This window comes from Nilaparvata lugens, chromosome 2 (assembly GCF_014356525.2).
Source record: "Nilaparvata lugens isolate BPH chromosome 2, ASM1435652v1, whole genome shotgun sequence".
In the NCBI taxonomy this organism is placed as follows: domain Eukaryota; kingdom Metazoa; phylum Arthropoda; class Insecta; order Hemiptera; family Delphacidae; genus Nilaparvata; species Nilaparvata lugens.
In genome coordinates, this window is record NC_052505.1 from 10,080,570 (window position 1) to 10,105,952 (window position 25,383).

The 25,383-nt window shown below is 33.4% G+C and overlaps 1 protein-coding gene across 3 annotated transcripts in view; it reads left to right on the forward strand.

The window, feature by feature from the left end:
* The window catches only part of LOC111052700 (moesin/ezrin/radixin homolog 1), a 64,687-nt gene that overhangs the window by 35,116 nt on the left and 4,188 nt on the right, over positions 1 to 25,383 (forward strand). For 2 of the 3 annotated variants that reach the window (XM_022339451.2, XM_022339450.2), the window contains 7 exons: positions 6,972 to 7,151; positions 15,115 to 15,237; positions 16,769 to 16,920; positions 19,510 to 19,740; positions 20,882 to 21,142; positions 23,255 to 23,381; positions 24,308 to 24,538. In XM_022339451.2, coding sequence (XP_022195143.1) covers positions 6,972 to 7,151; positions 15,115 to 15,237; positions 16,769 to 16,920; positions 19,510 to 19,740; positions 20,882 to 21,142; positions 23,255 to 23,381; positions 24,308 to 24,538 — 1,305 coding nt within the window. Of the gene's footprint in view, positions 1 to 2,091; positions 2,131 to 6,971; positions 7,152 to 15,114; positions 15,238 to 16,768; positions 16,921 to 19,509; positions 19,741 to 20,881; positions 21,143 to 23,254; positions 23,382 to 24,307; positions 24,539 to 25,383 lie in introns of all 3 variants that reach the window. The other variant, XM_022339449.2, reaches the window with a different exon arrangement.

The window sequence follows — 25,383 nt, forward strand, 5'->3', positions numbered from 1 at the left end:
AAAAATTGATCATGATCACAGTATTTTTTCTGTAAAGAAAAAGAAAATTGAGGGATATTTTCCCCATTCACTTTTAACATTCTAGGTTTATAGTGCAATTTATACGAAACTAATTTTATTTCAGCTAAGGAGTAGATAGTCAATAACTTTCCAACTGAGTGAAAGGTTCAATATTATTAATTCACTTTCAAAACTGAACAGGATGCTGGTAGGATTAGAATGCTTTCAGTATACATATCACTTACGGGTCACTCAAATAAATCATGTGGCGATTTTTCTATTTTTTCATGAAAATGTTTATAGTTTTTAAATAAATACTCAATACTGTATTGATTATCTACTGATTTCTTGAATGTACATCGTTCAGTTAGAGAATTTGATGTGATGGGGAAGAACAGAAATATATCCATTTAAATTTTGTTTGAAAATGCGGTTCGTTGTTCCATCGAAGGATAATTTATTGTTTATCAATTCATTATATAAAATTGACCCTCAACCTTTCATAGAGGTATTTTCTACTAGCAAACCAGTTCAAGATTACTTCTCTACATAGTGCCATTTGCTAAATCCTTCGCCCAGTCTATTCCGGGGTGATATTCACAAGATCTCAGTTGATCAAGAATCAGCCCTGGTAGACAACATCAGTACGTCAAGTTTTCAGTTCGACAAGTTCCTGTTGTTTTCAGAAAGTCCAGTGGATACAGTATCATATATTTAATTCTTAGAAACTCCATGTGAGTGAAGTGTTTTTATTTAATTCTTAAATTAAAAAACTGAATAATACCAGAATAGTGTCATTTAAAAGCGAAAATCTAACCACTAAGCTGACCTTAATCAACTTCTCCCCAACCCATTATCACTAATCCCTGAATAGTGTGCAATGGTGTAGCTGTCTGTGGTGAGTGCTTGACGAACTGCTTGGCTCAACTTGCGATTTGTTCCATTATCTCACTAAATTGTCAAAATTTGTTCTTGATGAACAGAGAAGTTGACGAACGAATGGCTCAACTTCCCATTTGTTTCAGTTTCTCAAGAAATAGTCAAAATATGCTCTTTATGAACTGATAACTTGACAAACTGAGACTCTCCCCTATTCCACTACCCTATTTGAGATTAAAATAGTAGAGTAGAAGAAAACATGCGAGGAGTTTCTTTCTTTCTTTCTTTACGTTTAGTGGTTGGTTCGACCCAAATACTACAGCTCCCACATTTATTGGTGGCTTCCCACCCCTCTCGTCCTGTATTATTCCACCAGCCTCATTCTCCCTCCAGGCCTATTGGAATGTTCTCATTATCGACATGGTTAGCTATTCGTTTTGTCCCGACTAAATGTATTGATTGACTAAGCTGCTACTGAGAAATGCTAAACTTCTATTCTATTATTATTGATGGATAGAAACGAATGTGATAGGGGTCCCAGTTAGAACTTTAACCATTGATTCAATTAATTTATGGTGATGTAATTATTCTATCGATTATTATTAAATATAATTAATTACTGCCAACTATCAAAAGTTAGTAATCATTCCCTTCCACCAAAAGCATTTTAACACTAATAATGTATTCGTTGCATATTTATAGTGAAATATCTACAAAATTGGTGAAAATCTACAACAATCGTAGAAATCAATCTGAAAAAACATGAATTTGTTTCCTGGTCATCACTATTTTAACTCCACTTTTGAAAAATATCAGTGTGTTCTCCTTTTTATAGTTTTCCAAAAAGGAAAAATAAATTTCTGTTCCTAATTAGCGACTTTCAGTGTTGCAATCTTGGAGCAAATACTATATTTTTGTCTTTTTATTTTTGCTATAAAAACAATTCAAGTATTATTGTATAATATCATCAAGATTTCTAAAGCCGCATTTACAACTGAGTTTTCAATAAAGACCTACTGTTCATAGGAGAAATTTTGTTGACAACTATAGTGGAAACGCAGCTCTAGATATTTATTCTACGTATTTGACAAATCCACATCTAATAATCTAAACATCTTATAATTGGAATCAATTAAATAATTATTATTTTCAGATGATGACCGACTGAATAATATTTATCTATTAACAAAATAATGTTGATATTAATTTCAGCTTTTGTCGTGGATGGGTCTCGATCCTGATTCTGGCCAAGTTAGTTTCGTGTTGTTTGTGAAAATATGTTTTTTATCCCGCATGATTTTTGTGTGGTTTTCTGTAATTATTATCAAAGTACATCTGACAATAGTGATGAGCCCTTTCCCTTTCCCCGGATATAAAACAGAACTTGTACAGTCCTGCTATTATTTGTTTTCATGGATTATTTATGTTTGATCTAAACAACTGTGAAGGTATGATTAGCAGCCTCTATGGTATTAACATAATTTATGTGGTTTTCAATACTGTAGCTTTTAGTTGTGCGTGTTGGTTGAGTTTTCTCATGTTATTAGGTTTTTTTGTGTAGTTGAGAAGTTGATATTGTGGTAATTATTCATATTCAAGAAATTGTCAAAACCACAGATTTATTGATAGTTAGAAAGACCGGTTTTGGTTGTTACACCATTGCCAATCTCTGATAAACAATTTTTACCGTTTATCAGAGATTGACAATGGTGTAACAACCGAAACCGGTATTTATAACTATCATTAAAATCTGTTGTTTTTGATAATTTCTTATTAAAGGTTATTAGGTTTGCTCTGTGAAATTAGGGACTATTGTATTTGAAAGGTGGGATAGTTTTTGTAGTTTTACCTGCCTTGATGATTTATTTCTCTTTTTTATCATTCCCATAACAAGTTATACTTATTATTTGAGACATATCCACGTAATTTCCAATTTTGGATGACTAATACTGTATGTTGTAGTTTCAAATGTAGCCTCACATTCACAACTAATTTGTCATGATGGTTCTTACATCAGAATATTAATTTGATGTTCTATGTTCTGGTGTGTATACCTCCTAATTCTATGATATCCTACAATAATATTAATCATCCCTCAATGTTTCTTTCAACATAATGTTCAAGATCCTGATTATCCAGTTGAAATTTGATTTCAGTGATCTTTTATATAAATGATGGAATATTGGATTTCATTGTATAACCTTTTCATGATGGAATGAGGAAAATTGTATTGTAAAGTGAATATAACATTTATTTTTTGGGTTTAAAGCGATGATAACATTTTTGAGAATTAAATAGTTTGAAATAGCAAATAGTTGATGGAGATTTTCTGAAATTTTAATATTTTAAAAGATCAAAGACACTTTTTTCCAGTGTGCTCAGTAAAGCGATGACAATATTTTTTCGAATGAAATAGTTTGAAATAGCAAATAGTTGATGGAGATTTTTCGAAATTTTAATCTTTTAAAAGATCAAAGACACTACACTTTTTTGCAGTGTGCTTTCAGTAGCAGACATATTTTTTAGTGTTCTTGTAGTTGTACAGGCTTAGCTTTAGTGAATTACAACAAGCGAGCCTGATTGGTTTTGTGGACACTAGTTTCAATTATCTGGCCAAAAGCCATGGATGCATATGCATCGGCTAATGCTCGAATGAGTGGGTGCAATTTGTTTGAGTGACGTATGAGATAAGACAACAGAAATAGCCATGACATGTTTTGTGAAGGTATGACTATTGAATTGCAGGAACCGATAAATTGTACAGCAACTCAACACATGACTGAAGCTTGCGTGAATAATCAATTAGGTAACTTCATTCATTGACCAACTGCTTTACATCTCACCTACCATTTTCCTCAATACTCATACAGACTCGATTTCTACTTTCAACATTCTTAGGAAACATTTATTTATTATCTATTTATTTATACATTAATACATGCAATATCATTCTCAACTATGAATGATTAGGGAAGGAAGAACAGGCTTGAAGCCCAAAACTGATCCTTTCCCAAATTTAGATGGAAATTGTCCAAAAATAGATTATGTTGACACTTCATGTTTACACTTATTGTTCGTACCGTACTTGAAACATTTTCCCGATAATTATTATATTCAGTAATTTTTTTCTGAGGGTGATGCCCACATGAGCTCTAGAGGTTTGTAAGTGGTAATGAGGCGGATATTATGAGAGATAAATGGACCTACAGTTTTAGGTGGGTTCCGAATCACCGGGAAGCGATTTTACAACTCATGAATCATATTCAGAGGAGTTGGCTTAAGCGGTCACCCTTCCAACGGGAGTAGCATGCGCAATAGTACTATTAAACGAAACAATGGATGATTATTGTGAATTATGATTAATATGAATGAAAATTCGGGAAATGAACAGTTTTGGGCTGTGCCTGTTGGTCCTTCCCCAATCATTTTAATTATTTCCGTTTCGTGTATCATTGAATAAATAAATAAATATTTGTTTTCAAGTATACGTGGTGTTTCTGAAATAGATAGACAAACTTCGTGTGGTGTTTCCTTACATTAAAAATAAAGAAAAAATCACATGTAAGCATGGGTTTTAAAATGCTTTGTTACCGAGTTAATAATGGCGAAGATTTCACATTATTCTTCAAATTTTCTTTTTATATTTTTTTTGGAGGCCTTATGATCCCACATTATTCTTCAAATTTTCTTTTTATATTTTTGTGGAGGCCTTATGATGGAATATTAGAGATCAATTAGTATGTAAAATTAGCTGAGAAATTCTATGAACCAGAGGTCTGAAGTTTGATGATCATTGAGATAATGGACAAAATATGATTAAAACTAAATTTTTCTACTTCAAATGGATAGAAGTAGGATAATTTATTGTTGAACTGTATTTTGAATTAAGTAATACTGTAGAGAATTCAAATCTTCAAAAATGTTCAAAATTTTTCGTCTAAAACGCACACAAACTTTACAAATCAGGATTTAGGAGACAAAGGATAAAGGTGACAAAACAGCAATCTTCACAAAGTACTTCCTTTTTATGTTATAAAAATTATACTTATGAAATTGAAAATTTGATGAAAAATTATTCTTGATGTTATTCTTTAAGAACAAACAACAAATATTCTATCTTCTCCATCAAGAGAGCATTATTCTTGAGGATAGATAGCAGTGCCCTGCCACTATCTGTAATTATTCATCACAGTATTGTCATAGCAGTACTCCAAATGTGCAGCATGATTAAATCCTTCGTCATCTACAACTAGAGGCGTTTTATGACTTGAATAGCATTGAAAATGTAATAAGTTTCTTTCCCACCTCCGATAGAACTGTTAGCACCTCATTTGTCTTTTTGATCTATAGAAGTTGCTTACAATTTATGATGTCTGTATGAGGCAATGCTATAGGTTAACAGATCTGGTACAGGGTCTATTCCTGAAGTAGCTGCTAATGGTGCTGCATAGTCAGTACTTGCTCACTTGTAGGAAACAATAAATTGAGAATCATAGTGACGGCCTCACTTGGCTAGTTTATTGCTGTTTCTTTTGTCAAAAAATTCCGTTCAGTTTACCTTGTCTTATCTAAGCCAAGGCTCGCCATATGCAAATGTTTACACGCATCGATTTTTGCTTGACCTTCTGTGGCTAGCCTACCATTGCTTCTTGAAGTAAGTCTATACTTCAAGGTATGAAGTATGGCTCTATATGGTTTGCCAGGCGAGTTAATCATCAGCTTTCAGTTTTTGAAATGACTATTTTAATGAACACTATTTGAGAAATTTTCAGGATAGAGCTAGAGTCTGGAACCAATCGAGAGTATCGATATTCTCTGGTTCTCTATATTTTTACCTGGAAATGCGAAATCAAATCAATAGTTTTGAAATTATCATGTTAATGAACACTATTTTATGAAGTTCTAGACATTTACGGAAAAATAAGAAATTCTCACCTCTTTCGATACTAAATTTAAACCCCTCAATCTTGAAGTAGTTAGTAATCTTATCATTTCTAATCCGAAACCTCCACATTTTTCCTTGATTAACTTTTCAAGTCACAATGCTTATAGATAGATATTTGATTCCTTGATTGACAATCGTTTGATAGGCTTAATATGTTTTACTAGTGCACAATTCTTACATAATTGATTATTGTTGATATTATAACTTTCATTAATATTAACATTGCTCAAAAATCCAACTATTTTCGTGATTTCATACAAATATTTGAAATTATTCTGTCGCCTGCTCTATTTTCATTGTGATTAATAAGTCATTGACGTTTTTTGCTTATGATCAGCTATAGCTCCTTCCACAGTTGCATAATTTAAAGCAATCAAAAGATATTTCACAATAATATTTTTAAGGGTAAACAAACATTTGAACAGTTGAGAGTTGTATGTTTTTTCTTGTAGATAAATATTTTCATTTGATAAAAGCTTACTCTTTCAACTATCGCTGAGTTTGACTTTTGAAGTTTTTCACTTTTTCTTTTTCTTATGTTCCATCCCCTTCTCTTCTTCCTCAATCATGTCCTGTTTAAAATGTTTTTTCTTGAAGCCCATACTTCAATATGTCTTCTTCTCCACCTCCTCCTCCTATCATCTCCTCCTTCTTTCTTCATATTTATCTCTTTCTTCTTCTCCGGTCGCCTTCTGGCAGTTTTCTTCTTGTACCCGTCCTTTTTCTTTTTCTCTTTCTCTATTTTGTAACATATACTTTTTTCTTGTATTGAATGTAAATGGTTGTATGGCAGAGAATCCTAGAGTCTTAACTTCACCCTCAATAAAGACAATAAATCAATTCAACTTCATTCTCCTTATTCCTCTCAAATGTTGAACCTTCCATGAATAAATTTAAGGCCAATTATAATAGAAATTTGTCAAGCTCCACTTGAATCAGTTATTTAGGTGACATAAATTGCTTATTTTAATATTATGATTCCCCTTATTTCCCGCCATATTTATTCAAATATACTCACAAATCCTAAATAAATTGCCTAACTTTATTGTACAATCTTGTTTTCTTTTCAGTTGTTGAGCATTATTGTGTATTGCTTTCATCTTGAATTGTGGAGAAATGGAATATATTTATTTATGATTTGTTTCAGATGAATGTGCGTGTGACGACGATGGACGCGGAACTGGAGTTCGCGATCCAGCAGAGCACGACCGGCAAACAGCTGTTCGACCAGGTTGTCAAAACCATCGGACTGCGAGAGGTGTGGTTCTTCGGCCTGCAGTACACCGACTCCAAGGGCGACCTCACCTGGATCAAACTCTACAAGAAAGTAAGTACACATCACTACAATCCTGAAAATTGAATTGGTGCATTTATTGGATTCCATTAAATTAGAAATAGAAACTTTCTATAACGTTTACAAGAATATTTTTATGGTGTTTGTGTTGAAGTGAATAATCTGATTTATTTCAAAGAATAGAAAAAGAGGGACCGTTGTTCTATTATATTACTAGAAGATTTTGGAGGTGTTTGTGTTGAAGAAAATAATCTGATTTATTTAGAGGACTCGTTCTATAACTTTGACAAGAAGATTTCGAAGGTGTTTGTGTTGAAGAAAATATTATTTATTTCAAAGACTTGCAACGTTCTATAACTTTGAACTTTGACAATAAAATTTCGAAGGTGTGTGTTGAAGAAAATGAAAGACGAAAATTGAAGATGAAAATGAAAATCAAAGACGAGGTAACTTTTGGTCTCAATTAATACTATGGAAGTTGTCCGGATATTGTTCTCCTTATTCCAATCCAATCAATAACTTTTATGCTTGTTCAAATTTGTGGAGTTTTCTCAATCATCGATTCACGTAATCTCTGCTTATTTTGTGTTTTAAGTCATCAACTAGGATGCTCTTTTTCCTATTTTGTGAATGTTAATTTTATAATTATGACTCATTCTCAACTGTGTTAGAATGAGTTAGCAAGAGAAGACCAAGGAATTGCCAGAACTTTCCTGTGGAAACTGTACAATATTTCTAAGCTGCTGAACAAAACTGATACAGTGAGGTCCACGTTATAGTGGAAGTATTTGATTAACTTTTGTGTTGCTATTCTTGTCTATTATTCGACAAAGCAGATAGCGCTATTCTCTTCTACCCCCGCAACGTTGCCAGATCTGTTTTCAATGATGTAGAAATATAATTAATTAACAAAATATCCAATCTCAGTTATAAGAATGTATTATTTATTAAATCATTGACTTTTTTTTCTTGAGGCAAGATAATATTACAGCATATATATTCTATAGAAGGCATTGGCGAGGTAGAGAATCGGCAACACTGTTCTCCTATCTTCTGTTCTGCCTGTACAACGTGGACCTCACTATGGGAGTCGTTGATTCTTTGTAGAATTGTTGGTGTCCAGACGTTGGGAACATCCGTTACTTTTTGTGTCGGTTGGGATGCTATTAATAGTAGAAGCAGTAAGAAATTGATTCAATAGATTAAGTGTGGCGACCTTGTGTGCTTCTGTGTATTGTTGTACAAGAGGCAGTGAGCCAGCACTGACGAGCAGGTGGCCGGCCTCCATTCAGCAGATCAGTTCGTCAAGTTTTCAGTTTGTCAAGTACTATTCAATCAGATACTGGCAGACTGGCACTACAGATCGACCTTCCTTGCGGAAGCTTGTTGCCAGTGATTGACTTTGAAAACCACGTGCTTCATGATAGCTAATTCACTTGTCGACTTGTCTGTATCAACACAATGTTGGAAAATAATCAAACTGCAACTGTGGGATTAATTGAAAACGGTCGAATTTCGGATTGTCGCCACTGATGGTAGAATTCCTGGTTGGATACCAAATTGTACATTATTTGTCTTCCAGCAATAAGCTATGATTATTTTTAAAACAACTGTCCTCGGTTGCGCAAAGGCCTGTTGAATTTGAATCGTGATTAAATGCCTCGAGGACCAATCTTCTGAAAATCAAGCCTTCTCTGATTGGTTCTCTTGGCAATCAATCATGATTGAAATCTAATAGTCTTTGGTGCAAATCATATTTTTAAATTTTCTGGATAGTCACAAAGATACCTTAGTAAGGCCCGTATGCACAGTATCGCTTTAAACGGAGATAGATCAGCGGTTCGTTTAAATCTGGAATAAAACTCAATAAATGCGACGATACCTTCATGCAATCGTAAATTAGCATTAAAAGTAGATGGTGCATATGAATCTAATACAAATTTGTATTATGCAATGAAGTGAAGGAAGAATAGGAAGATGCTTTTTGATATGTACTTGAATACATCTTACATTTGAGTAAGGTGTAACATCATGATGTTTCATATTGAATCTCGAAAATTCAAATGCAAGAAATAGGAAAGCGAATAAAAATGGCATGGAGTGAGCTAGAGTCTGATGAACATGAATGTGATGAACTGAGGAGTCAGAAATTCAGTACTTCAATCATTCAATCTTCTTTTGAGTTCATCTAACTACATCAGCTAACAGGCTTCTCCAATTTGAGATCTCAATCATGGAATTGTGTGGAAAATGGAGGAAACAAAACTGCAGAATGCATTCAGATTGATTACGTAAAGATGAATATCTTGTAAAATTGGTCTTGAGTTGTTTTATTGTTGGCTGTGTAATGAGAGGCTTGAGAAATGCGATTGTGTGATTCAGCAGATGATGTATCCCTTTCTATGGGTCGGCCAGATGCATCGTAATGCTGTTCAAGGTCATCCACACTGGTGGAGGGCCACTGGTGGCTGAGGAGCTGACGTACGTAGGCTACACCTGGATCCTGGTCGTCGACTCTTTCCTCTTTCCGATTAAATTCTTTCGTCATCGTCACACTGGTGGCTGTGGCTGGTAGGCATTGGCAAATAACCGGTAACTGACTGGTTAACCTAAACACCTCACCACATCGTTTCCTCCATTCGACTTTGGTTATTTCCACCTGTTTTATCGATCATAGTGATTTGAATTGCATAGATAAAAATTGAATTTGAAATCACTGAGCAGTGCTTGTAGCTTGTACGAAATTACTTGTTGATATTTATTCAAGTTTACATACGAGCTGTGTTGAATTGATATGAAGTTCAAAGCAATAACATTTTAAATGTTGAATTTGAATCTCACAATAATAACATTCAAGCTAAAAAGAAATACCTCTTCAGAATCTATTGGTTATGAGGAAACAATATTGATAGCTTTTCCAGACAGACAGAGAATTCCTTGTTATTTTTACAACACCATTTTTGAAAGTCTAGGCGCTCAAGGAAATAACTCATTCAACTTTTAAGAAGGCTTCGTGGTTGTATAATCCTTTCAAGATTTCCCTGTAATTTACTGAGAGAAAATGAGTTCATATTTTAAGTATTATTTACAGGATTAAGTAAATCTTTTAGTCTGTGCTCATGATCATTCAATTTTAATTTTCCATCCTATTCAACTTTATTGTAAAATGTGTATTAATAAATACATTTTCCAGCAATTGATGCATCACATATTATAAATAACTAGTGTTGTATGTTGTAATAGTTCTGACGTATTCCACATTTCCTTCTCACAGTCCTTGGTAGTGAAGTTCCCAAGTGGACTTCCTCATATGATTTTTTATTATCCCATTGTTCTATCTTCCTCTGTCTGAGAAAATTGTCAATTGTTGAATTGCTGATTAAGACAGAACAACCACCAAGGACACATTTTTTCTTCAAACATCCTGAAATAATTCAGTTTGAAAAATATTTTAACCATCAGTGAGACAAATTAAGCTCCTCACATCTATATAAATAAAAATCGAGCCTCAAATTTTGACATTCAATAACTTTTTTATATGTGTACCGAATTTGATGATATTTTTTTAGTTGTGTTCATTATGTTGAGGACCAGGTTTATGGCCTATCAAATTTATAATCCGACTTCAGGACTCTTTCCTACGGTCCTCCAAAGTTTACATGTAATCCTTATGGGAAAAGATTTGTGAGCTGGCCACACACAGAAATAAAAATCAGCTGTTATAATGATTCCGTCGGTAGATCTCTTTTTCAATTTTCTTTCTACTGATTCACAAAATTTTAATTCTTAATAATGCCGTGGTGCGAATGAAGTCCAAACTTGGGTCGTAGAGCTCGAAATGCTTTGAAATAAATCCTTTGTGAAGAATGTATTCAAGCATTTTGTGTTCTAGTAACTACTACACTTTGAAAATGTTTTTAGAATATGCACGGGAAAATCAGCAGCAAGGAGATATACCATTCAATTCTCAGCTAGCTGCATTCAACTGTAACTAAAAATACAAACTGCTGCACAACTAACTAAGCACATAGAAAGTCCATATTGAGATATAAATGTAAATTGATACTATTGAAAACAATTATTGTACTGATTGTTGGATAATTTTAATAAAAATATAGTGCATCAGATTAAGCTAAGACTAAGCACACCTGAGGAGGCGCGGCTTGGTGATTCAAAGTGTTAATCTTATGGAGATTGACTTATCACACCGTTCCACGCCATGCCCGATTCAGTGTGTGTGAGTTCTACCATTCAAACCAATAAGCAAGGAGCACCTGGATGCAAAATGCCGCATCGCGCCTCCTCAGGTGTGCATCCAGCAAAAGTTGGTCATGAGATGCATTAACTATTTGGCGGTACGAAGTTCGCCGGGCAAGCTAGTTAACAATGGATATTTCTATTTATTCATTAACAGAAAAAATTAAAAAAATACAATATGATTGGTAGAGGACAACAGGATGAGCCCAAAACTGTTTCTCCCACATTTTGATAGATATTAATTGAATAATGATTTTTAAATCGTTAGTTTTTTGTAGATTTTCAAAGCTTACTCTCTCTCTCTCGTTAGTTCAATTAGTGTGGATAATTTTGAAAGATATGTGTTGAAAAATTACTTTGAAAACGTTAGTCTGTTGTGGATTTTCAAGCCGTACTTTTGTTAGTTCAATTATTGTTGATAGATTTGATATGTGAGATAAGAGGAATGATAGTTGATCTAAGCTGTGACTTTTGACAGTTTTTCTTTGTACACACGCTGCATGTAGCCGGACAATGTAGTGAAAAGGATGGTGAAAACACTGAAGAAGTCTCCCTCAGACGAAGTTGATGATGTGTGGGTAAGGAGAGGGACACATTATTATAATCTTGCCCGTTCGTTGCATTCTGTTATTTGAGTTTATAATTTTCCTTTTTAGTTAGTATTGGGTGATTTACAAGAGTTTTATTTTTTAATGATTGATGTATTCTTCAATTATCTTATACAGTATCCTTGTTTTAAATACGTTGTTGTTCGTTGTTTGCATTTATATTGTAGTTTATGGGATTCCTCAGTTTTATCGTCGTGATTGATGTACACCATACAAATAACTATGAGAGACGACAAGTTTCAGAATACAGTATCTTATGTACTTTGCACCTTATGTTCAAGCTCCTAGAACGCTTATCCAAATCTAATGAACAATTGAACCTATAGTGAATGGGTCAATCTATGGACCTAAATGGTCATTAGATTGACTTATTGAACACCTTTTGAGTGTCCCATTAAAAATGGTGAATCTAATGGACCATTAAACCCAAAGAATTGTTCATTAGATTTAATAAGTGTCCTAGAAACTGGACAGCTAGCCTTTAGCTGTCAAAGTGTCCCGAAACATCATTAAATGGGTGGGATGGTCCAGATTTCTTCATTCTTCAAGAACTTATCACTTGATTTCAATAAATAGATGCAGTTGCCTGTAGAGCATCCAATTTTCTCTACTTGACTAAACCATAATAGTTAGTATTTATTAATAACTCTTTCAGTCCAGTTTTCTTATATGTATGGATCGAATTGGAGATTATAATTATTGTAGATCAGTGAATTTTAAAGTGTGGTAATTTTTGTAGCTCGGGCTAAATTCAAGTTGTATTGGCAATTTATCATATTACTACAAAAATATTTTGTGATTGCATGCTTCTGCATAGAGTAGTTTGTTACTATAGTTACTCAGTGTTGGTATGAAAACTACGATATCCGAATAAGTCACTTTTAATAATACTCTATCACATAAGATTCAATGATCCAAATGCAATCGTGATACCGTGTCCAGTTCATCGTGGCTCATTTTTATTACTGAAGTCTACAATATATTTGTGAAGAATGTATTCAAGCATTTTGTGTTCTAGTAACTACTATTTTCAGAATTTAATTTATAGAGATGTTCTGTAGGTGCCAGTTGATGGTTCCTATGAATCGTGTCATTAAGGACGGATTGCTGGCAGAACACAAACTTTTATAAAACCATGTTGAACATCAAATATATTTCAGTCCTAGCTCTGAAACAAATTTGGCAATTCGTATTAACCGTATTGTCTTGATAATATTATACTGTCTAAAAAAGTGTTTCAATAATAAATATAAGAACAATATTCAGATTCAAAACGTTTGCGATTAGCAAAAATACCATTTTTATTGTGAACAAATAATATGTCAATTGCTTTATGATTCATGAAGTATATTAATTTTGCAGAATACAAACCATGAGTTCCATTATAAAACTTGTTTCAAATAATTTTATTCCATCAACATTTTGATAATTATTGTTATTATTTCAAAAGTAATTCTATATTCTCAAATAATTTTACAATAATTTTCAAGTATATTTTCTATTGGATTAGATTAATCCAGTCTAAATATGTTATTCTTATTATTAAACGAAAATCCTAATTAAATGCTGTAAATCACCCCGAAGACTTCTGCTACTGCAAATATTGACAGCAGGGTGTTAGCAGCTAGATAGAATTCGATGAGAGCTACTATCCAAAAATTATGTTATTCTTCCTAAATACAATTTATCAATTCTCACATTCAGAACTCTATTAAATTTCTTAACCTTTCATACTCTATCTGTAACCGTGAATCATTGAATAAAAATTCATTTTTTCTCCAAATAGCAAAAATGTTTGTTGTTTTACAAGTCTATTATTTGTTCTAGCTTCAAAAAGTATTTATAATATAGAACTGTAGGAACTACATTAAGAGATTTCAGATCTAATTACTGTAGCTACAAAATGAAACTAGAACCATATAGTTCTGTAATAAATTTCTATCCTGTCTGTTGCTATTATTCATAACATAATTTCAATTTCCAATTCACCATCAATGTCAATATGACGCATCTCTACCTCTCTTCTCAACTCTTATTCATCTTCTCTTTGTAAGTTTTTATGAGAGTGTGATAAAGTGTATAGCTGCTCCCTATTAATGTATAATTATATTAATTTCTTGTGTACCGTTCCAATAGTTTTAGGCTATTCAATTGGTTTTTAATTGATAATTTATAATATTCATATGTTTTAATATTCAGTTATTCATCCGATCGAAAGTACAATATATACTAGTTGAAGAAATTATCAAACGGTAATATTATTTTTGTAGACATGTGAAGTTGGTGCTAGCTTTTAGATAATCATGCACTAAGGAGATTCATAAAACACAAATTTCATGTATCTTGAGAGAGACTGACAATACACTACAATACACTTATTTATTATCACTCTACCTATTTTTTAGTCTCTTGAATGACATTTTACCGGTATTCTGTATTTTTATTTATTTCTAATTTGATTGTAGTATAGCAAATTCATTAGAACACCGAGTAATTATTTTTTATAATGTCGCTGTAGTTAGAAATTTCAATTAATTTGTGTGCATTTTTATACTCAACCTAAAATCATTTAAATAAATGAATAGTAGCGTACTGTTATTTAATTTAAGTACATAATATTATTATTAGCAGTAAGAGATTCTATTGAGAGTTTCATTGTATTTTATTTTTATTTAGTAGGCTTAGGTTCGATGAAATTTGCTCATTAGTCTCATGACTAGATAGCAATAGTATATAAAAAATGAATGAATCATAAATTTATTTCCAACTAGAATATTAGCATGTCAGTGCTTTTATAGGCAGTTATGCTTGGACCGTTCAACTAGTAATTATAGAAATGTATCATTCTTCCAGTAAAAATATCCTGTTCTCTATATATTGTTTCTGGTTGGTGGTTGTCAATCAATGATGAAGAACTGAAAGTTATCCTTTTCATTAAAATTCAGTAGTATGGAGATACTTCATTGGACCTTTTTGAAACTTTCTTGACATTTGAACGATACGGTAAATAGTAGTCGTAAAATCCTCATGATAACGATTCTGTTTGGATTTTGATTAAATTATATGAATGTGTCGGTAAAGTGATTCTACTGTTACCAAGTTTTTCACTGATTCTCATTGTTTTGTTGCAGGTGATGACACAAGATGTCAAGAAAGAGAATCCACTGCAATTCAAGTTTCGCGCCAAATTCTACCCCGAAGATGTCGCTGATGAACTCATCCAAGACATTACGTTAAGGCTGTTCTACCTTCAAGTGAGTACCTCGTGTATTATTCAATTTTCCAAGTTTCCCTGAGTATCGTTCTGCATACTTTTATTGTCACTCTAACATCCACTAAACGACTGTGTAACTAATTGCAGTACAGTTTGCGAAAAGCACATCAATCACATAATAATTACATCGTTTTTTTTTCTGTAGGGCTACTCTCAAATATAAATAAAAATTAGAAATCTAAGTACCCTTCTAAAATTGTTCAATCACAACAATCAATAGAGATTGAACAATTTTACTTGGATTTCTAATTTTTATTTATAATTACATCGGATCTGAATTAAGATATTTTAATATGCTGATGTGATTTGAGATGCGAATCAATTTTTCAAAAATTTCCCCCAAGCCAGTTACACACACATCGATTTTTGAACGTCTGATTTTCTGCCGTCCTTATAAATCCTATCAGATTAAACGAAACTTGGCAAACATCATCTATCTTTTTGACATCATCTGTTTAATCTAATGAAATTCATAAGTACGTCTAGAAATCGATGTGTGTGTGTGTGTGTGTGTAATTAGCCTTAGTCTGTAGTAGTACTAGTAGCTGGAGTATGAATTTAACGGCCAATTTGATGAAAAATATCAACAAGTACAAAAAATGAAAGACAGTACTGGAAGTAACTCAAGGGATTCTTTCAATATGAGTACTGTAGATATGAAAGTGATATCCATTTTTGCTCCACGCTTGACTGGGCAATATTTCACTCTCTCATATAAAGTTGGATTCTACGAAGCTAGACAGATTCACTGACAGATATACAGTAATATATGTGGCAGTGCAGTGAACTTTCCCAGTACAGTTGGAATATTGTTCCCATAAGTTCAAATGGGACAATTCATACTCTCTCGACCGGGCTGAGTGGGAATAGTTTATTAGAACTCATGGCGATTATTTCTTCACTTTGCCGGTCACTTTCACTGATATGTGGGAATACAGCTTCACAGATCACTTCTCGCTACTATCTCCACTAATGTGTGTGTCATATTTATTTTTTATCTTCGAATTACATATTTACGCGAAATCAGAAGTAAAAAAAAATTGAAAGATTCCAGTGAAGTGTAGCCTTTATATGGTGGTTCAAGAAATAGAAAGATCAATTTAGTACAAAATGTTTATATAGTTTTTGGTTTTAGGGTTTCTTTCACGGAATGGAGAGTAAATTATTCTCCATAGATCCTATACAATTTTCAAGGAGACCAAGGGCCAAGCTACATGAAGCGTTTTTTCAGGCTTTTTTGCACTGCACGGTGGACGAGTCGGCAGTGAAGGAATTTCTCTGATTGGCTGATTAACAGCTGATTTCCGAACTTACTGCCTTGCCTATTCGTTCGCCGCCAGTGCAAAAAAGCCTGAAAAAAAACGCTTCATGTGGCTTGGCTCTAACTCCTCTTATCTCAAGTTTTGTTCACCATTTCATCTAAACAATAAACTAAAGTCTATTGTTAGTTCATTTAATTTTGTTTTTATAAATTGAAACGTTTTGATAATTTGAATTGTTGATGTTGACAGGTGAAGAACGCAATACTCACCGATGAAATATACTGTCCCCCGGAAACATCTGTATTACTAGCGTCCTATGCTGTGCAGGCGAGACATGGCGACTTCATGAAATCCATCCACAACAGTGGATTCCTCACAAACGATAGACTGCTACCTCAACGGTAAGGATTAATAGTACATCATAGTTAGTACATAATACTAATATATTAAATACAGAATACTGTATTGCTATTTACTTACATACGTTGAGGTCTATGTAATTCATTAACATTACTCATTACTCATGCCCAGTAATTGATAGCAAATTCAACATTTCTCAAATTGGGTGGTGAATAAATTTTAAATATTTATTGTAGAAGTACCTACCAATATCTCCATGATAACTTGAGGCTATAATAAATTACTGATATTGATATCTATTTGTGACATTGGGATCAATAATATTACTCGTTACCCAGCAATTGTTAGAAATGTCACCATTTCTCAAATTGGGGTAAAATAAACTGAACATATTCATTGTAGAAGTACCTACCAATATATCCAAGAGAACTTGAGGCTATAAGTAATTACTGATATCTATTTGTGACATAAGCCTGCTTTTCACTAGTAGAGTTGGTGGTCGAGTAACTGGCATACTAACTCTACTCTACTTACTTGGTCGAGTAACTGTTTTCACTACAATTGAGAATAGTAGGTAAAGTGTGTTGTCTAGTGAACAGAACTAACCTTAAAATGTCAATAAGGAACATTCATTATCGCCGTTCAGCCATAAAAGTTTTACAAAAAGCATTGATATACTTTACAAAAGCTTAAACTGATAGTTCAATATGTTTTAAACATATTGATATGTTCTGAAACTTGATAGCCTACGGCACAACTCTACTCAATTAGCTCGAGACTGTTTTCTTCAGCATAGTAGTGGTAGAGTAGCGGTGGTGGAGGAAGGCAAGTGGTTGAGTATTATCCCACGGTGCTATCCCACTCTACTCTACTGAAAACTAGTACTCTACCATGACCCTACTCTTCCATGAACGTTTTCATTGGGAGAGTTTACAAGATAGTTAATACTTACCACTAACTCTACTAATGAAAACCAGGCTATAAGGATCAATAAAATCCCAGTTATTTTAATAAAAATGTGAGAAAATAAACTTCAATTTGAAGTTGACGCCTCTCATACATTGTTAATTAACATATTCAGAATTATTAAACATTTTAGAAAAAATATCCTCGTTGCCAAATTTTCCGATTTGGCGATCTCTTAATGCAAGCCCATACGACGAAGTATACTCAATGAGAATATGCATAGACTGTGACATACGGACATACTGACATACGGACAGTGACAAACTTTCAAATCTCTTTTCTTTTTCACTTTGCAAGTCACCTGCAAACTTTAATAAACTTAATTTTAAAACAAATAATGGTTTTTTGCCACAAATTTTGACCAACTCAGCCGAATATTGCAATTTAAATCAATGAGTAACTTGAGCATTGAAAGTCATTAGACTGCTTTGATAACTTTGCTCAGTTCTTGCAACCATCAATATTCTATCTAAAAAACCATGTTAGATAAACTCCACTATACTTATTAGAAGGAAGTAAAAAATTGTGTAATTATTGACTAGCATTGTAACCTTCATTTCAATTACAAGCTTGTGGCCTTGGAACATCAATTTCGTCATACCTCATAGAGCAAAGATTACGGAACGTATCAGTCACTTACTTTTTTAACTAACTACATGCAGTTTCGAATAAAATTAATTTTTGTGTAATTTCACGTTAAAACAAATCTTTTGTCCTAACTTAATGTTCTTAATGCAAGCATAAAATGAATTATATTAAAATAAAAGGGTACTATACTGGTGATTCTGTATAGTAAATCATTAAGTAGCCCTACAAAAATGAATGAGAAATACATTAAAAAGAGTTATTAATGATGGGGTTGCTTCAAAGCTTAACAGACTGCTATTGTCCCTCTCAACACGTCATTCTTGATCATTCGCTGGCAAATATCACATCAATAATTGTTTCACGATAGTATTTTTAAATAGGTGGAGGAAGACATAATTAGGTAATGCTATACCTAATACGGTAGCTTCCTTATTAGTTGAGGAAAAATGTTGTGGGCTAAACAATAAATGTTATCTTCTGGTTTGTTAATTCTAAAGCTGTCATAGTGTTTCAAATAACATGTTGTTAGTTACTTTATACTTATTTCAACTGTATTCATGGATACTCTCGGAACAATCATTTTGTAAGCTAGGATGGATGATGGTTTTCTTCTGAGAGGGTGCTTTTTGTGTGGGGGGGGGGGGTGTTGGAAATGATGAGATGAACCAACAGGTGGGAAATAATGAGAAGTGATGAGATGGACCTAAAGATTTAGCTGGTTTTGAAACTACCGGTAAGTGATTTTGAAGCTGACAGTTAGTGGAGCAAGCAGTTATACTTCAAATGGAAGTAGTGAGAATATTAAATGAGCTATTACATATTTCTTCCTATTTCAATCTCATTGAGACTGGCTTATTTACTGTATGAATTCGGGAGCATATTATAATGCGAGAATCATATAATCAAGAAACACTTTTAGATTAATTCAGCTGTTTCTCTTTCAGTCATTGCTTTGATTTTGTGCTTGTGCAACTTGAATGGGATAAATTAATAAATTACATTTACTCAATTGCTGTGTACAATCGCTTTTGTTATGTTTGATTGTTGGAAATCTAATGTTTGTTGATACTTGGCAGAGTGATGGACCAACACAAAATGTCACGTGACGAGTGGGAGCAGAGCATCACCACGTGGTGGAACGAGCACAGAGGAATGCTCAGGGAAGACGCCATGATGGAATATCTGAAAATCGCCCAAGATCTTGAAATGTACGGTGTCAACTACTTCGAAATCAGAAACAAGAAAGGCACCGAACTGTGGCTAGGAGTTGATGCTCTAGGATTGAATATCTATGAAAAAGATGATAAGTAAGTATTATATTCCAACGTTGTACTTTTAAAATTATGTATTTCTAAATTCAAATTTTCTCTTCAGCTAGGTTCTGAGGAGAAAGACTTTGATGTTTTGCTATAGTGAGGTCCACGTTAATAATGGCAGTGTTTGATTGGCAATGGTATAGCTATCCATGTCTATTGTCATGTTGGAGGGTTAAGTGTAAGAGAGGGCCGGCTGCGCCCTAACTTCGCCCTCCTAGGTTTTTAATAAAGGCTAATCAATCAATCATCAATCAATTATTCAACAAAGCGGATAGCACTATCTCTTTCTCGCGTTGCTCTGTTGCCAAATTGTCTTTTAACAATGTAGAATTAATAATTAATCAAGGAAATATTTCATCTTTATTATTAAAATTCACTACGAAATTATTAAAAAATATAATTTCTTGCTTAATAAAATATAATTGTTTATTTAAAAGAATGAACAGCTAATATTAGATCAATAAACCTGTATCAGCTACCCTTCTATAGAAGGCATTGACAAGACAGAGGATCGGCAACGTTTTCTCTTATCTTTCTCCAATGTCATTATAACCTCACTATAGTATCAGAAGTATGTAACGATAATTCACAAATGGTAACTTAGAATTAAAAACTCAATATTAAAGCTCTTCACTGAATGTGCAACTTTCTTAAAACTGAAATCTTCAACATTTTGCTACTAAAACTCGGAAATGAAACCAAAATACAACGCCACTGGTTCTAGTTTTGTGGGTTTAGGTTTAAAGCCAAACCAATATTATCATCATGATAGATTTTATATTGTTTAAGCAAATGGTCTGTTCTGTATAAGCTTCAGAATTATTTCAGTATTAACATAGCTCACGAACCACTCTCAATCTCGTATTAGTTTGAAAACATACAAGTATCAATTTATTTCTTTCCAAATTTTTGGAATTGACTTTAAGAAAACTTGAAGCTGAGAATCCCCTATCGACAAAACTTAGTTACTATAGAATAAAATTAATGTTGATTCTGTTCTATTTCTCATTAATATAAACTTAGTTACTATAAACTGAGTCATTTGAATAAAATTAATTTTGATTCTGCTCTATTTTCCATTACACTATTCTCCAGTCGACTTTTTTCACTAATCACTGAATTTCTTTTGCAGGCTCACTCCGAAAATCGGGTTCCCCTGGTCGGAAATTAGGAATATTTCCTTCAACGACCGTAAATTTATTATAAAACCAATCGATAAGAAGGCGCCCGACTTTGTGTTCTTTGCGCCCAGAGTGAGGATTAATAAGCGAATTCTGGCACTCTGCATGGGAAACCACGAACTGTACATGCGCAGACGCAAGCCGGACACCATTGATGTGCAGCAGATGAAGGCGCAAGCCAGGGAGGAGAAACTCGCCAAACAACAACAGAGGTCAGTCATATCTTCTATCTTTATTTTAAGTATTCATCAAAATGATAGGGAGAGGAAAAATAAGGTAACCTTATGCTATTTCTCTCCCAAATTTAGATAAGGTTACACATAGTCCGAATTAGTATTATTCTTACAATAAGTACATCATTGGCTATAGCAGACTATGTGTAACAGTTGATAGGCCTGTGCTAATGAATATCTATTACGCAAACATTCAGAGTCTATCATATGGAATTATGCTTTGGGCTAATAGTGTTAAAGCAAATTCAATCTTTGTCCTTCAGAAGAAAGCTATTAGAATCATGTGTAATTTGCCTTTCAATGCTCATTGTAGACCACATTTCATAGAACTTGGATTGCTAACATTGCCATCACTGTATGTTTTAAATATTTTATGTTATGTACAAAAAAAATGGATAAATATTATACAAACCAACACCATAATTTAAATACTTACACGTAATAGACATAGACTTAAAATTCCACAATATAGCCATTACAAATCTCAGAGAAACTGGCACGTCATGTCAATAAAATTATATAACTCCACACCAGACAAATTAAAGTTACAAACATTCACTCAATTTAAAAATAAAATTAAATATGTATTAGTTAATGAATGTTTGTACACAGTAAATGATTTCTTTTCTATAAACTGGGTACCATTTCACTTATGATATAATGAGTAACTTGTGATCTATGTTTTACATGACTTGTTAATTTTATTTTTGTATTTTTAATACTGACTAATAAATAATAGTGATTTAAAAAAGATGTATTTTGACGAAGTCGATGTATTTTTTGTAAATATTGAATGACTACCTAATAAAATTCTATTCTATTGAAATAATGGGGAGAATAAAAATAAGGTAACCTGGTGCTATCCCTCTCCAAATTTTGACAAGTTTCACCATAGAAAAAATATAGCAGAAGAAGATATCCCATGGTATAGGGGGCCTTTTATGTTCCAAATTTCACTTTACTCAAGCCGATAGTCCTAGTAGTTCTTTTCGTGAAGCTTTGTGACGATGGTAGTCTCTCATACCTATTGTGCCGTCTTACATCCTCACCCGGCCAAAACAGTAATAATATACAGTAGTCGACAGTAATCAGCTTGAGCTTCGGGTGATCTGTTTGACGCATCTTCACGCCACAACTATCAAACTGATTAACTTGAAGTATCGCACAAGGATTCTGCTGTTACCGAGGAAGGTTATTTGCTTATTTTAATGATGCTCAAACAATATAAGTCCATTTCGAATTAGTCAATAGAATATAAAATTGAATGAAAATGAACAAGTGGAGGAAACATAGTCTAACCTACCTGTAGGATGTGTCATCACCTACATTTGGAAGAAAAAATAACTCAAGGATTGCGTTAGTATTTTATCTACAAATTTTTCGCATCAGTATCAATTATTATTATTACATGAATAAATGAAATAGAATCCTCCCATCAACTGCTTGACATAGTGGCGTAGTGGTATCGCGCTTGACTGTGGAACTCAGGCTAGACTCAGCGCTAGACTTAGGTTGTATGTTTAATTCGCTAAATTTGAGAATTTAAAATTTAATGAAAGCTATGCGATTTAAAAAAAATATGAATAAAAAATTGTTTAATAGACCATTTTTGTTGATTTTTAATTAAATTGATACAATAACAGTGTTAATTTCCAGTAACTCACTAATTTATTTTAGGTCCCCTTATCCTAAATAATTTGCATTTTGTAACTTGAAAGCATTGCTGATCATGCTATATATTTGTGTTCCGCGGGGGGTTGCGAAGCACGGGATAGATAGACCTGCTCGTCAGCAATAAATTAATGAGTAATTATATAGAAAGAATTTTATCACTTCTTTGAAACAGTTTATCCAGCTCAAAATATCTTCTTACTGAGCATTTAACAGATTATCCACCTTGAAATAGTTTTAACATTTATTTACTTAGCATTTTTGAAGCATTTGAGAAGTTTTTGAAAGCCGGTTTAGAGGTGAATTTGGTTGGAAGTCTCTTATATTTCTCCTCACACATCTAAATTTGATTTTTTTTGTGAGTTCTTTCTGTATTGACCGCTAACATTTCAATAATTTCATTTTGCATTTTTGTGGCAGAGAGAAATTGCAACTGGAAATCGCTGCAAGAGAAAAGGCTGAACGAAAACAGCAGGAGTACGAGGATAGATTGAAAGCTATGCAAGACGAGATGGAGAAACGTCAACAGGATCTTGCTGAAGCACAGGTACGTCTTCTACAAACCAGCTTTACTATCTGTTGAATGGAATCCCACAAAAAGTCAGGTTATATATGGATATAACACAACTGAACCTTAACAACTCAAACATAACCTGGAATAAAACCACGAACTCATCACTTCAACTTTGACTAGAACACTTTCGACTACATTAGTTGACTGATGAGATAATCAAAGTCTTACTATTATATCTAATACACTCTGTCACACTATATCCACTAAATACTACTGTCATAACTTTGTTACATGCTACTATAATAGGCCTACTACTCGTGCATATGACTTAAATATTTCATATGACTTGGACTGTATTTGACACTGCATTCAACACTTCCTTTACTAGTTGATTTCTTCAAATTCAGTTTTCTTGCATAATTTTTTGTAAAATCATAAAATTTCCTGTAGCTCTAGTGTCAAGAAGAGCCTGAGCATTTGCTTTATCAATTGAAGACACGTGGAACGTGGACAATAAAACACAGTACTAGACAAAAAATCGTAATTTCATTTTGGGGCGTGCGTGTCGAGCATGACAATGCTCTCCAGTAGCGCTGCCACCACCAGATTTTTAGGGTCCAGGGCCCTGCTTACTTTGTATAAGATTATTTAAGAAATAGAACACAAACTTTGCGAATTCGAACACTGTTAATTAATCTCATTACAGTCACAACTACTCTCTCTCTCCTGATCATACTTAAATCACATTTCTAATACCAATTCTCTCACACAACCTTCCTCTAGCGCACCTCAAAACGTTCTTTCCCTTAATTGAAACTCTACACGGTAATCACACTCTCAGCTCACCCGTCCAAAATTCCAATTCCGTGGCCTGAGTGATGACTCCGCTATTATAATAATTGATTAATTTGATCGTTGTATTTCAATTGTTACAATTGGGTCTATTTTATTTGTTTCAGGATATGATCAGACGTTTAGAAGAGCAACTGAGACAGCTACAGGCTGCCAAGGAAGAACTGGAGGCCAGGCAGAACGAGCTGCAGGCCATGATGGAGAGGCTCGAAGAGTCCAAGAATCTGGAAGCCGCTGAGAGGCAGAAGCTAGAAGATGAAATCAAACAGAAGCAAGACGAGGTTCAGCGCATCCAGTCCGAGGTCGACATGAAAGATGAGGAAACAAGACGACTTCAGGTTCGTAGTTTATGGTTTTATGAGGCTCATTCAATAAGTAACGAGACAAATTACTAATTTTCAAAAACGTCTAAATTGATCCATATGAAACTTTCAGGTCATGAAGTTGCCAATTACATGTCCTGAAAGTTTCATATGGATCAATTTAGCCGTTCTTGGAAATTGGTAATTTGTCTCGTTACGTATTGAATGACCTTCGTATAAAATAGCACAGTTTCTTTGGCCAATCAGTTATCCTGATGATTTTGAGCTGAGTTAGAACATTACTCAAAAAGAAAATCGTAAGATTTGCTGCATCAACATCTGAATCTATTTATATTTGCATTGAAAATTTGAAATAGTATATTCGCAGCTACTTAGTTGAATGAATTTGATCCGTACGCAGATACTCGGTCTAAACGGAAAAATTTCAGCTGTTCGTTTGAACCCCGTATGAAATACATTATGATAAATGCAACCGTATCTACAAATAAACGTGGTTCAGCGTTAAACGTAATATTAACATATGGCCATAATATTATATTGTAATTATTTTAATTTAATATCCCTACCTACATTTTAATCTACCACAACAATACAGAAAGACTCGAGCATATGATTTACGATTTGATTACTGATTTAAAATATTGCTACCCTATTGTCGTCTGTCTCTCAAATCTTCACTTTTGTAGAAATTATTCGAATATGCACTTGAATAGAACTGTAGAAGATCTCGATCAATCAGTTTCTTGTGTTCAATGTCACTTTTCTCGAGTTAATTATCATATTGAAGAAATGTTTTCGGTGTTTGAACAATGATTTCTATCGGCTCATGCCATAATAAGTTAGTTCTATCAAATTATGTA